General features: G+C 44.9%; 1 protein-coding gene and 1 pseudogene across 2 annotated transcripts in view; one reads left to right on the top strand and one right to left on the bottom strand.

The window, feature by feature from the left end:
• MALT1 (MALT1 paracaspase) overlaps positions 1 to 12,821 on the bottom strand; it is a 62,541-nt gene extending 49,720 nt beyond the window's left edge. For both annotated transcript variants that reach the window (XM_060118495.1, XM_060118496.1), the window contains exons 1-2: positions 12,387 to 12,821; positions 2,489 to 2,655 (exon numbers count right to left, since the gene is read on the bottom strand). In XM_060118495.1, coding sequence (XP_059974478.1) covers positions 2,489 to 2,655; positions 12,387 to 12,661 — 442 coding nt within the window. In that variant the 5' untranslated portion in view covers positions 12,662 to 12,821. The remainder of the gene's footprint in view (positions 1 to 2,488; positions 2,656 to 12,386) is intronic.
• LOC132503257 (histone H3-like centromeric protein A) lies at positions 3,753 to 4,167 on the top strand (annotated as a pseudogene).
• Positions 12,822 to 14,544: the final 1,723 nt, after the last annotated feature.

The raw sequence follows: 14,544 nt of genomic DNA, 5'->3' as shown, positions 1-14,544 counted from the left end.
GTTAATGAATACTATATGGCTAATATGACATAAAACTTGACAGAAATAGTGCGTAAGTGGTCATGTAGAAACTGCTGTCTTTTTCCTATTCTCCCCTCAAATATGAAAGAGTCCCAGGGGATAAATGAAAAAGATATCAGAATGATCTGCACAGGGGAACACTGATGGTAAAGCGCTGATCCTACTATTTGTAGAGAAACACAAAGAGCAGAAACAGATTTTCCAAAGAAGATGACTGATGTTTATTAGGATGGCACTGTATTCGCTGCTGGCCTATCACATCAAAATAGAAAATACTGCTAAAAATTTCAGGCACATCATTACACACAAACATGTGACTCAATTTCAGTCAAGCTCAGTTTCATACATGGGAAACTTTGAAAACATGGAAACCTTTGATCTCAGGCCAGTGATCACACCACAGATCATGAGATGTGTGTGCAGCGTCCATGGTCACCTAGATGCAACTCAACACAGCAGCTCCTCCGAGTCTGAGAGGTAGAGAACACTGACTCTCACTTTACAGACTTGGCAACAACGGTGGAGTAATTAAGTGCAATTATTGAAAAACATAATGAGATCTTAAAGTTATAGTTAATTCCCAAAGAGGTTCCTTAAGTTTTCAGAGGCCCCGGTAAGTCTATAAAGTCTGAGGACTTAGTGGCTGAGAGCCGTAGACTGGCAGATTTCAATTGCCACAACTCCTGGGTACTTTTGAGACACTGGGGACACAAAAATTAATAAATGTCACCTGAAGAAATAATTTACTGTTTGGTGACAGAAAGCAATTGCATCTAGATGGGATCTGCATTACCCCAGGCCTCTTGTATGAAGAGGCACTGAGAAACATTTGTCAAGCATCAGATACAGTGGGTAACACAAGAGAGGCGTTTATAGAGGACCTATTTCATCATCTGCACTAGGCCTGGTAAAGCCAGGGATGACCTGAGAGTCCAGGTTTCCTGGCTCACAATCCAGGGTCCCTTCCATTTGTAGCAGACTTTTCAGTTGCTCCCCCCCACACGCCCAGCATCCAATTTTGTTTGGCGATCCATGAGGTTTCTGGAAAGCTAACTGAACCCACTCCACTCCTGGCTCTAAGCCAGGGGAACTGGCACATTCCAACTCCCTGGCTGGTGACAGGTACAGGGATAGGCACGTGGCCAAAATTAGTTAGTTTATTAGGGAATCCTACAATTTTTGCTGGGACAAAGATTAATGCAAGGAACAGCTAGTAGACATCCTAGACTAGGTAGAAAGTCAGCCTTGGGAGGAAGCCAATGACAAGAAAGGAAGAGCAAAGACAAAATCCAACTCCTTGGAAATAGGGCTGCCCCCTGCCTTCCTCGAAGCCCAACCTGCTTCAAGACTTTTCTGTTGGAACCAGCATGCTCCCTTTATTACACCAACTTGAGTTGGGGTTTCTGCAACGTGTACTTATCAGTACACCACTACAACACGTGTCTCTAATTCCCCAAGCCCCCAAGAAAGAAGGTCTGCAGCGCCGCTGCCATCACGTGACTTGGATGACATGGTCCCTCCTGCTGACGTCATGGTAACTGACCAACTCCATCCACAGCTATGGAAAGGAGGGGCTGTTTCCTATTCCTCAAATCTGACCTTGGGGGGGCTTCCCTGGTGGTGCAGTGGTTGAGAATCTGCCTGCCAATGCAGGGAACATGGGTTCGAGCCCTGGTCTGGGAGGATCCCACATGCTGCGGGGCGGCTGGCCCCGTGAGCCACAATTACTGAGCCTGCGCGTCTGGAGCCTGTGCTCCGCAACAAGAGAGGCCGTGATAGTGAGAGGCCCGCGCACCGCGATGAGGAGTGGCCCCCACTTGCCGCAACTAGCCCTAGCACAGAAACGAAGACCCAACACAGCCATAAATAAATAAAAAAAAAAAAAAAAAAAATCTGACCTTGGAAGTGAGCAACCTCACTCAATGTTGGTATACTCAGGAAAAAAAAATCATGTGGTTGAGTTACTCAACATTTCAAAAGCACCATGTTGGCAAAAAACTTCAACAATAAACATTTGTTACACTTTCTCTCATTCACATACAGACATATAAATAAATGTGTGTATTTACTTTCTTGGCTGCACTATTTTAACATAAGTTATAGAAACCTTTCCCCTCAACACTTTCACATGCACCTCCTTGGAATAAAGACATTCTTCTATAGAAGTACAGCACCATCGTCACATGGTAGTTCCCTAATGTCTAATATGCAGGTTATACTCAAGTTATTCCAATTGTCCCGAAAATGTCTTCTATAGCTGTTTTTTTTGAAAAACAATCCAACAAATGTTTATGCACTGTATTTGCTTTTTATGTGTTCTTTAGTCTCAACCTGGGGGGGAAAATGAGGCTCCATATATTTACATGTTTCAAAAATATTTAACACAATTCATTTGGTCAAATGAGATATCTTCCTCTGAGTCTGTCTCCATGAACCCCTGGAGAACGTGCCCCCGGGAAGCACGTACCTGGGGGGCTGAGGAGCTGAAGGACCTCAGTGTGCTCCATAGTCTGCAGGAAGTCGCTCAGCTCCACGACCGTACAGCCTTTCTCACCCAGCAGCTTCAGTAAACACAGGCTCGGGCTGCCTTCAGGCTCCAGGACCTTAAGACAACACTGCTCCAAGTCTAGACAACTGCAAACAACAAATTTAATTCAAGTCAACACATTTTCTTCACTCTGATCTGCCTGCTGTATGTTTGGCCCCATCATGGGTGTTGTAGAGGATACACAGCAAGTTGCCGCGTGGTGGGGAAAACGGTTTACGTTACGAATGCTGCTATCCCTTTAGACACGGTCTCCTAATGGCGCTCACCTTGGATAGCAGAAATTGGCAAACTTTTCCTGTCAAGTGCCAGAGAGTAAATGTTTTAGGCTTCGTACGGGCCACAGAGTCTCTGCTGCATATTCTTTTCTTGATTTTTGTTTTGTTTTACAATTTTTAAAATATAAAAAACATCCTTAGCTATACAAAAACAGGCAGTGGCCTCAATATGGCCCATAGGCTGTTGTTTGCAGACTCCTGTTCTATATGTTTCGACACAATTTTGTCTTAAAATCATGCGCTTTTCTTTCACAAGCATGTCTTCTTTACCCAACTAGATAACAGTACTCCTTGCAAGCAGACACCCTATCATATATATATATATATCTTTTTAAAATCCCTCAATACCTAAAATTTCATCTTGCCTATATGAATTATTCATAACTGAAATGCCTGGAAGCCTGGATGGAAGGAGTCAAACATAATGGTACCACAGCTGTGGCAGAGCCAAGATTAGTTAGCAAGCTTTCATATGACTTAAAATATTCTTAGTCCACATCCATTTTGATCAGTTTTAGTAAAAGGCTGCCACAGCATGTATATAATGGTCACCCAAGATTTATAATTCTGTAATAAAGTTGGTTATTTCATGAAGAAGAAAATGGATCCAACCAAAATAACTTCAATACTAATATTCTATCTCACAGGATTGTGAGAATTAAATTAGACGATCCACGTAAAAAGTACTTAGCACAGTGTGCGGGAAATAATAAGCACTCAATAAGAGCTAGCCCTTATTATGCAATAAAAATATGGGAATATTAAAAGGAGACTAAGGCTAATTTCGCTTATTTCTAAAACTGTTGTAGCTTTTCCTTAAAAACTGTTTTTGACCCTGGACGCCAGCCTCTGCCTCTGGACCCGGAAGGCCGAGAAGGAGCCGCGGTCCGCAACCCCGAGCGCCAACCATGGGCCCACGCCGCCGGATCCGCAGGCCCGAAGCCCCAAGGAGGCGCGCCGCGAGCCCGGCTCTCGCCGCCCCCCGGCCAGGCCCATCCTTAGGCACTTCCTCCCGTCAACTTGCTCGCCGGAGGCATCGGGTTCTGAAGGAGATCTGAACTCTTCGGAAGAGCACACACCTGTTGCGAAGGAAGAACCCCTTCTGCCGCCCGGCAAGAGAAATATGTGTTAAATTCACTCGTGGTGTGGACTTCAGTCGGCAAGCCCAGGCCCTGCTGGCCCTCCAAGGGGCAGCAGAAGCGTTTCTAGTTCATGTCTTTGAGGATGCCGATCTCCTCTCCTTACATGCCGGCCGTGTCACTCTTCTCCAAGGATGTGCCGCTGGCCAGGAGGATCCCAGGCATCCAGAAAGGGCTCGGCTGAGCTCCTGCCGCCCGTGACTCTGGCTGATACCAGGGACTCTGCCCGTCACTGGGGCCAGATCCACGGAGTAGAAGGTGCTGCCTGGACTTGCTGTCTCTGAGCAGAGCGTGTGCGTTGCTTTTGTAATTAGGTTTTTTTTTAAGAAGACGACGACTGCATGGCTTTCCTCTGTAACAGAGGTAATGCATGACAGAATCAACACATTCCAAAAGTCCTGAGAATCATTTTCTGATGAAGAGACTCCAAGTTTGACTTCACTTTGCAAATTATTCATACGCCTGATGATTTGGAAGACACCAGATTTTCTAGGTTATGAGAGAAAAGGGTATTTACTGATTATTTTAGATCTTTCTGTACCATTTAAAATTTTTACCCTATGTATATTTACTTTTGTTTAAAACCTAAGGGAAAAAATAAGAGAAGACCACTTCAACCAGTTGCATGGAAGAGCCTGGCGCGTCCAGCATACAACTCTCTGTCCTTCAGATTGATTTCATCATTAGCGGCAGCAGCAAGTTCCTGTGTGGACTGTGCCTGTCACCAGATTATACAGCTTTTCAAAAGCTCAATGGGGATGAAAACAGGAAATCGTTGAGGATTGATGTTCTGGCTCCTTCTGGTAAATTCCTATCAAAATCATTCAGAAATTCTAGCATGTAGAATTTATTTCATTCTTATTTGCAAGTCATAGACAATGTATCATAATTTATACTTCAGAATTTTTCATTCCAGGACTTTGAAGAGCCTTTTCAATGTTTTTACAGGTATTTTTTATAACTCCCTTGTGGAGCGATAATAAAAATAATTCTTTAATGAGAAAAAGTTGAAGCGAAGTCCCTATTAGACACAGATTATACTGTGTCCTTTGTGTGTTAGCATTAAGTTCTTCATTTGGATGCTTTGCCAACAGCCACAACGTAAACAAGAGAATTCAGGGATGTGTTTTTGTCTCTGGTGGAGTACAGCGTGAGCAGATAAAAACCTTGCCCATCTCTTGTAACTGAAAGCAGTTTAAGAGATTTCCAGAGAAATGGGAAGTGCCACCGGAAGGCTTTTAGATATTGTGTGTGGTGAAATGATTAGTGAGGGCGGACACTAATAATGATGTGTCGGCCAACGGAACTGAGAGACAAACTAAAGGGAAAAGGACCAAGTTCTGTTGTGTGATAGACTTTAACCCTTTGGAAAAACCGTTTCCTGTTCGACATCAACTCATTTTTATGTAGACATTGGAATAAAGCTTACCTATCTATGACTAAAACAAACAAACAGACAAACAAAAACTGTTTTTGAGAGACTTCCCTGGTGGCACAGTGGTTAAGGGTCCGCCTGCCAGTGCAGGGGACACGGGTTCGAGCCCTGGTCCAGGAAGATCCCACATGCCGCAGAGCAACTAAGCCTGTGCGCCGCAACTACTGAGCCTGCGAGCCACAACTACTGAGCCCATGTGCCACAACTACTGAAGCCCACACGCCTAGAGCCCATGCTCCGCAACGAGAAGCCACCACAATGAGAAGCCCACACCCCGCAATGAAGAGTAGCCCCCGCGCACTGCACCGAAGACCCAATGCAGCCAAAAATAAATAAATTAAATAAATTAAAAAAAAATAATTGTTTTTCAGTAATTACTGCTTTGGTAACCAGATAGTGTCCTCCAAAGCCTCCAGTCACTAGGTATTCTAGCTAAATTTGTATATTCAATACTCTATACTTGTTAAATGTCAATAATCATATTACAGATCAACCATTCCCAATTCTGGGCTGTACGCTCTGGCAGCACAATCTGAAGTCCATGGCAAATTGATAAAGGTAAGGACAATAAGACTGTCTTTTACTCTAAGATTATCTTTCCTATTTTTAAAAGTGTTAAAGTGTCCTTTCTTTTATGAAATAATGGTGATTGAGATGGTAGCAAAAACAAAAGCTGAAGGTGCTGCTACAATATTTTGTAAAATTTTCTTTTACTAGTCCCTGGAATGTCCAAGGAGGTATTAGACACAATATAAGGATTACCCATTTTTCAAATAATTATAATATGAAATTTATAAAAACAAGGACGCTGTATGCTAATTTTTTATGATTCAGAAAGGTTATCAAGACCTGATACATGAAATTAAGATGCCATCTTGTCAAATGCAACCAAATGGTGCTTTAATCTTTATATTAATATGGAGAAAACTAAAAACAATTTTACCTTCCCCCCACCAAATGAAGAAAGATCAAATTGAAATAGACAACGACTTCTCTTCCAATACAAGAGGCACTGGAGAAAAACAAGGTGCTCTCTCTTCTTTCCTCTTACTGATTTTCCACATGGGCACCGGCTTTCGGCTAAGATGATGTTTATACATACCCAAATTTCTTTCTTTCCTTTTTTAGTTACATTCCTGTCAGGCTGTGCTTTGAAGTGGTTTCTACCAGCTCTAATTTGAAATTTCTGATTTAATTAAAAAGACTACTTTCTTACTGAAACAAATAGACTTTGCTTAAAAAACCCTATATTTATCTTTACTTTTAAAAATGTATAATCAAATAGAACATATTGATATTATACACCTTCTAGGGTACAAACCATGGCACTGCTTTTAGATTCTTTTGTTTCTCTTGGTACATTTACACTTCAGAATCCTTATTCATTAATTCAACAACTACTTATTAATCACCTAAAATAGGACAACCATTTTTTCTAGGTATTTTTCTAGCTGCAAACAAAATCGCCCATCCTCCTAGATGTTTCTACAGGAGAGGGACAGATATGTATACACACACAGAGATCTGTGCATCCATCCATCCAACTGTCCTAAGTGCTTTGGAGAAAAACAAAGCAAAGCAGGGGGACAGGTAAGGCTGGAGCAGATGTAGGGGGGTGATTTTAAATAGTGTGATCAGAGACCTCACTGAGAAGGTGACTTTTTAAAAAAAATGTAATCAATGTTGTTTATTTTTAAAATTTTTATTGAAATATATATAGTTGATTTAAAATGCTGTGCTAGTTTCAAATGCATAGCAAAGTGATTCAATTATACATAAATATACAAATATATTTTTTTACATTCTCCTCCATTATAGGTTATTACAAGATATCGAGTATAGTTCCCTCTGCTATATAGTAGGTCCTTGTTGTTTACCTATTTTATATACAGTAGTGTGTATATTTTAATCCCAAACTCCTAATTTATCACTCCCTCCTTTCCCCTTTGGTAACCATAAGTCTGTTTTCTCCATCTGTGAGTCTATTTCTGTTTTGTAAATAACTTCCTTTGTATCATTCTTTTAGATCCTACATATAAGCAATATCATATGATATTTGCCATTCTCTGTGAGAAGGTGACTTTTAAGCAAACACCTGAAGAGGTTAAGGAGCCACTCTTGTGGTTCATCCGTGGAAAACATCTCAGCCTGAGCAAACAGCAAGTCCAAAGGCCCTACTGTCTTCAAGGAAGGGCAAGAAAGCATGTGTGACTAGAGCTGAGAGAGGGAGGGAGACACTAAGAGGATGTCAGGTCCAAGGGCTCACTGGTAGCTAACTGGTGTTTTTACTCTGAGATGGAGAAACAATGGGAGGGTTTTGAACAGAGGGAGGATAAGACCCATTTAATGTTTTAAAAGAACGATTCTTACTGCTATATTGAGAATAGACTGGGATGGGAGCAAAGCAGGAGGCGAAGTTAGGCGGCCACTGGAACAATGCAGGTGAGAGATAATGGTGGCCTGGACCAGGGTGGTCGCAGTGGACGTAGGATTCTAGACACATACTGGAGGTACGGCAGAAGGGATTTGCCGATGCAGTGGATGCGGTCTATAAAAGCGGAGTCAGGAATGACTCTGAAGTTTCTGGCCTCAGCACCTGGACGGATGTAGCTGCCCTTTCACTGAGATGCAGAAGACTGCGAGAGAAAGAGGTTATGGCGGAAGACGTGTTAAGTTTTGGACGTGTTGCATTTAAGATGTCTGTTAGTCATTCAAGAGGAGATCTACACGAATGAATCCAGGAGTTCAAAGCAAAGACACGGGCTGAAGGTATGAACTGAGAGTAATAATCAACCTAAATATGTGTAAAGCTAGGAGGACTTAAGGATAACACCAAGGTGGGGATTAGGTGAAGAAGTCTAGACAAAGAGATACAAGGCCTAAGCCCTAAGGCATTCCAAAATCCAAAGATGAAGAGGTAGAGACTGAAGAGATAGGGGCCGGAGGAGACCTTCCTATCATAAAGTGCTCGAGGGCAGGATTCCATAGCTAAAAGAGCACCTCCTACACAGCAAGTATGCAGTGGCTGACTGTGTTCCCTGGTCCCAAAGCCCCATCTCTCAGCTCCCTCCTTCATGGAATTTACACACTATTAGAGCCTCCTGAAAGCTCTGCCATCTTTGGGGCTCGAATGTTCCTTCGAATGCCTCCGCAGAATTCACACTGCTTGGGCAAGACACTCAGAACCTGTGCTTATCTACACTGACAGCAAAGGGCGTTCAATATTCAGGCAGTTTGGAATGGAACTAGGCTGAGTTTGTTTAGGGCACTCCCACATGTTCATGTTTTGGGAAGCTAAACTATACGCAAGGATTTATTCTGAATCACCAATAACCACCTGGAAACACTCCTTATCCCTGATGGGACAGTTCAGAAGGAACTCCTGTGGCTTATTTATTAAATTCTTACCTAGTCTGAGGAAAGTTGTATAGAGTGAGGAAAAAAAGTGAAAAGAAACAGAATAGGCAACCTTCTGGGATTTTAGGGCTGTGAATCCAGTGACTGCAGAAAGCAATGCACTTCCTCGTGGGAACTGTCATCCATTTGGACTAGATTCACTATAATTCCTGCGTTTGATTGACACTAGAGAAAAATGCCTTTCGGACCTTTTACTATTGTAGATGCTCTTTTGCCATCGGTATGAAAATCACTGTTTTAGTCTTAAATAGAAAAAGCACCGCCAGCTTACCTTGCCCCCTCAGTTGTCACTCCCCAGCCTCCAAGTTCCCAGGGCTAACCTTTTGTTAGGTCAGTTTAATTCTTCTGATCTCAACAGGTACGTGAGCTTAATGTTCTCCAGTTCTCCAACCTTCAGGGTGGCCTCCACTTTCCCCAGCACAACTAACCTACTCTGAGCTAAACTTCACCATCCTGGAAGGCTGGCCAAACTCATCTGTCTCCAGTAAACTTCCCACCCTGAAATCCCCAGCTTCCACAACTTCGTGCCCTTTGTTGCTTGTCTCCTCTTGCTGGGCAACTGCCCTCTCTCCATACTACCTTCACCAGAGAAGTGGTCTCAAGCTTTTCCATTAGTTCCTCAAACAAAGCTAATACCATTCTATAGCCTTTAACAAAACTTAACTGAAGGCTTAGGGAGGAAAACTGAACAGCTGATGTCAGGTATCCACTACTTTTAGATTCCATCAGCCATGCCCTTCAGTGGCAGGGCCTTACTGAAGTTCTCCCTCCTTCATGGCCAAACAGGAGTGCTCACTTCAAGAGAAACTTCTTCAGGAAAGGCCAGAGCCTTCCCTAACTAGAGTAGTAGTTAATTTCACAAATTAACCAATCACAGATCTGGTAATCTGACCCCGCCCCCTGCCCACAAAGAAGACAACTGTTTATGTTTTTGGAAGTCTAGAAATTCAAAAATCTATGGACCTAGAATAACAGTATGTATCTTGGATTTTCTTTGCACAGCCAAAAGCACAATGTATTCTTCCTAGAACAGATTAAAAAAAAGGGGGGGGGGGGCTTCCCTGGCAGTCCAGTGGTTAAGCCTCTGTGCTTCCAATGCAGGGGACATGGGTTCGATCCCTGGTTGGGGAACTAAGATCCCACGTGCCATGCAGAGTAGCAAAAAATTAAAAAGAAAAAGAAAAAAGAAAGAAAAAAGTATGCCATCTGCTCAACTTTGCAAATTTACCACTTCTTGATTCCATCTTCACATCATTACTCCACCGAACAGCCAAATAATCCCAAATCATCATTATTCTGGTTTAACCTCAAACTCTTTGAAACTCAAGGCTGTGGTGAGAGTTAGATACTTAATACATTGTCTGGTATATGTTTAATAAATGATAAGTGTTTAATAAATGATAAAAACCCACTGTTATTATTATTCACACCCAACATAGCATCTAACATATTATTTGTGATTGTCTCAGAATAACAGTCTATTACTGCATAAGCCCTTATAAGTAGGAGCTAAATATTTGACATCTTTTTATCTTCTGAAACATTTGCAAAAATCGGGCACTCAAAAAACTTAATTTTGAATGAATGGTTCCCCTCTCAATTCAAAATTATTTATAGAGTGTCTAAGATAGGTTCTATGCATAACATATAGGATCTTAAATCTTCCTGTTCTCGAGGAGTTTATAAAGACATGTACAAATAATTATAGTACAAGACAAAGTTTGGTTATATGAAAAGTTAAAAAAACTGCTAAGGGGTTCAAAGGCAGACCCAAATTATAACAATGATCTAGAGCAGTGGTTCTAAGTGTGGTCTGGGAAGCCCTACTGCAGTTCCTGAGACCCTTTTCATAGGATCTCCAAGGTCAAAATGACTTTTCATAATAATACTAAGATGTTATTTATTTTTTTCATTCATTCTCTCAAGAATGGACATTGGCATATCCAGTGTTACCTGACCTGTGACAGTGCCACAGACTGAGTGCAGAAGGACATAAAAGATGCCGGTTCTCTGGGATTAAGCCAAGACATTAAAGAGATTTTCAAAATGCAAAACAATGCCACTTTTCTAACTACATTTTTTGTTTTGGAAAAGTTTGTTTTTCCACAAAAACACGTCATTTCTGTTAACATGTAATGAATTATTCTCTTTAAATATTAAAAAAATTCTTAATTTTCATTTCTAATATGGTAAATATCAGTATATGTTGTATGTATGTAACATATAGAACCCACATTAAAAACTCTCGAGCGGGGGGGGGGGGTTTCCCTGGCGGCACAGTGGTTAAGAATCCGCCTGCCTATGCAGGGGACACGGGTTCGAGCCCTGGTCCAGGAAGATCCCACATGCTGCGGAACAAATAAGCCCGTGCGCCACAACTACTGAGTCTGCGCTCTGGAGCCCGTGAGCCACAACTACTGAAGCCCTCACGCCACAACTACTGAAGCCTGCGTGCCTAGAGCCCGTGCTCCACAATGAGAAGCTCACGCACCACAACGAGTAGCCCCCCCCTCGCCGCAACTAGAGAAAGCCCGCGCACAGCAACGAAGACCCAACATAGCCCCAAGTAAATAAATAAATAAAACCCCAAAACTCTCTGGGGTCCTCAATAATTCTTTTTTTTTTTTTTTTTTTTTTTTTCTTTTTGCGGTATGCGGGCCTCTCACTGTTGTGGCCTCTCCCGTTGCGGAGCACATGCTCCGGACGCGCAGGCCCAGCGGCCATGGCTCACGGGCCCAGCCGCTCCGCGGCATATGGGATCCTCCCAGACCGGGGCACGAACCCGTATCCCCTGCATCGGCAGGCGGACTCTCAACCACTGCGCCACCAGGGAGGCCCTCAATAATTCTTAAGAGTGTAAAGGAGTCCTGAGAGTTTTAAGCCCAGTTCCAAGCCTGGTAATAGGAAAATGGTTTAATGTTCATGGTGAAATCAGGAAGAAAACCTGGCAAGTTGGTTTGATGGAGGAAGACGGCGAGTTTAGTTTCTTTCTTTCCCACTATCCTTCTCTCTCTACATCTACATTAAAACCTTCATGAATTCCTGCACCTCAAACCCTTCACCTTCATTATCTCTCTACCTGCACGTCCCCGTCCTAACCTCCCTTAGGTCTTCTAGGTCTGGGTATTTTTTAATCTTTTGGAATTACCTCCCTAACGTAATTGTCTCCAGATAGCTTTCTTTATATTCTCCTTGGTCAACCTCGATTTCTCTCTTTCAGCTAAAGGGGAGGAGGGTAGGAAAAGGGTGTGGACTGCCGGAGTCCAACCTCGAATCTCTGCATTCCCAGGACTTTCCTGGGTTCAGGCGCTCTGTCTGGAAGGTTACTGAAGTTCTCCCACCTCCTTCCCTCCGCCCTCCTTACCCCCAGCGGCCCCTGCACCATCTCAAGTGGCCCCGATGTTTTCCAACCTCACCGATCGCCGCGTCCGCCCTCCCTCTCCCGTGCCCACTTCACTCTCCCCGCGCGCCCCCCGCCCAAGTTCGCCCCCACGTGACCCCGCCCCGCCCTTACACCCCACCCCACCCCACCCCGGGCCCCGGTGCCGCACCTGAGCCGGAGGCGTCCCCGACTCCCCGCCACCTCGGCCAGCCTCCTCCATCCCCGGCCCTCGGGCGCTTGGTCCAAGCTTCGGCCAAGCCTCCGCAGCAGCGGCTCCGGAAGGCGGTTGAGGGTCGCGCCGGCTGCTGCGGGGAGCGGCGGCCCCGAGGGCGCGGCCGCCGGCGGCTGTGAGGCCAGGGGCGGCGGGGCCTGCAGCAGCTCCCCGCACAGAGACATGTCCCGCGCCGGCGACCCCGCGACAGCCGCTGCTCCCGCCGGCCGCATCGCGCACTTTCCGCTCGCCCCCTCGCTCGCCGCGACGCCGCGGAGGCAGGGGCGGAAGGACTAATTGGACGGCGCTGCACCGAGCTCTGAGGAGGAAGCGCCGCTTCCCGCCCCGCAGAGCCAGGTTTGCCTGGGTGAGTCGGGCCGGCTGGCCGCGCTAGCGGCTCCGGGGGCGGGGCCTCGGGCGGGGGTGGGGCTGCCCACTACGCGCGTGCGCGCGGCCGCGCACCTCCCCCCGCCCTCCGCGCCGCCTCTTCTGGGCCACGGCGAGGCGCGCGCTTCAAACCCGGGTGGGAGGTGGAGTCGTTGCTGAGCAGGAAGGGTCGAGTGGTGGCAGCTGGAGGAGGAAGCGGTGGAGGAACTACGCTCGGGCGGCACCACTATGGCGAGGAAGCCTGTGGCGTCGGGGCTTCCCGAGGCTGTGGGAGGAGGATTGCCTCACGCCAAGGAGGGGAGCACGTGGCTTTCCATCGCCGGCGGGTCCGCTCCTCCAGAGGCGCGCTCTGCTGACTCAGTGACTTGCGTGTGCCCGGCGACGCCACCAGCACCCGCGTTGGGCAGCCTCAGCGGAGGCTTCCTCGTTTTAGGATTAGATGTGTATGGCATTGCTAAGGGAAGTGGTGCTAGAGATCCAGATACTCAGTGGAAATTGCCTGAAATCTGTGCCTAGACTTCAACAACAACAACAAAACTGAGCTAGGGTGTATTTAAACCTAATTAGATCTTGGAAATGGTTGTTTTTAGCAGGAATCACCTGGTTTCCTCCGAGTCAGACTGCCATCCAGAATCTTCATAAATCACAGCAGACAGCTTTATAGAGGATGCCCTTCCCTGGAAGGATGCAGAATAGATGAAATAACAATGCAGACGCACCTGAGCTCACTCTCCCACTCTTAGCGATATTCGAGGCCATTGCCCCATTGAAAACTAGAGGGGTAGTTTGGGACAAAAGCGAGCAAGTAACTTATAAAGTGTGACTAGCCAGGTAGCCCCCAGACAGAAGGCTTCCTGGTCCACTTTCTGGTGGCATTAACTTTTTCATCACACGGGGCAGCAGGATTTTCTGTAGCAATAATTTGGACACCCAAATTCTCACTACCTTTTTTCAGGGTGGTAGCTCCACAGAGCTTCCACCACATTCTAGCACAGTTAATCACTATCCAGTGATTTTTTTAAAATCCAGTATAAGTTCAGAGTTCAGAATGCGGTATAATGGCTAAGTGCACAAACTTTGGATCCAGGAAGATCTGCTGGGTTCTAGTTTTATGACTTTGAATAAGTTACTTAATTCTCTGCCTCATCTATTAAAATGAGACTGAAAATATATAGAGAGTTGTTGCCAGAATTAAAGGAGTTGATGTATGTAAATCACTTAGCTCTGTTTAGCAAGTAGTAGATAATAAATGCCAACTTAGCATTATTCTTACAAGTGCAAATGCTTGTTTCATACTCGGTTTGACCTTGGTAAACCTTTTCCAATTACTTCTAGTGCTTTCCGCTTTTGTCCTCAGTCAGTGAACAAATATTAGTCTGTTACCTTCATGTATCAAGTATGGAAATCAAGTCTTCTGGTCTTTATTGGTCTGGTCCTTATTCTTCTAGTCTTCTAGTCTGTTAAAATTGAGATTCAAGGGACTTTTTTCTAAGTATACTATACGCAGGTTTTTGCTTGTGCACCTGCTCATTGATTACCCCCTGAGTATCCTTCCCAATTTGACCAGGTGCATCTTAGCCAGTACAGCTCAGCTGGGTACTGATGATGTCAGAACCCTCCCACCCTCCCCTGCTTCTCCCCTCTGCTTCAAGACAAGTGCCTCCTTCATTTCACTAGAGTCAGGGCCCTGTTTTTCACCTAGCAATTTTATATCATGCATTCACCTCAC

This window comes from Mesoplodon densirostris, chromosome 15 (genome assembly GCF_025265405.1).
Source record: "Mesoplodon densirostris isolate mMesDen1 chromosome 15, mMesDen1 primary haplotype, whole genome shotgun sequence".
Lineage (NCBI taxonomy): Eukaryota > Metazoa > Chordata > Mammalia > Artiodactyla > Ziphiidae > Mesoplodon > Mesoplodon densirostris.
The sequence above is the reverse complement of the archived record's forward strand: the minus strand, read 5'-3'. Positions and strand labels throughout refer to the sequence as shown.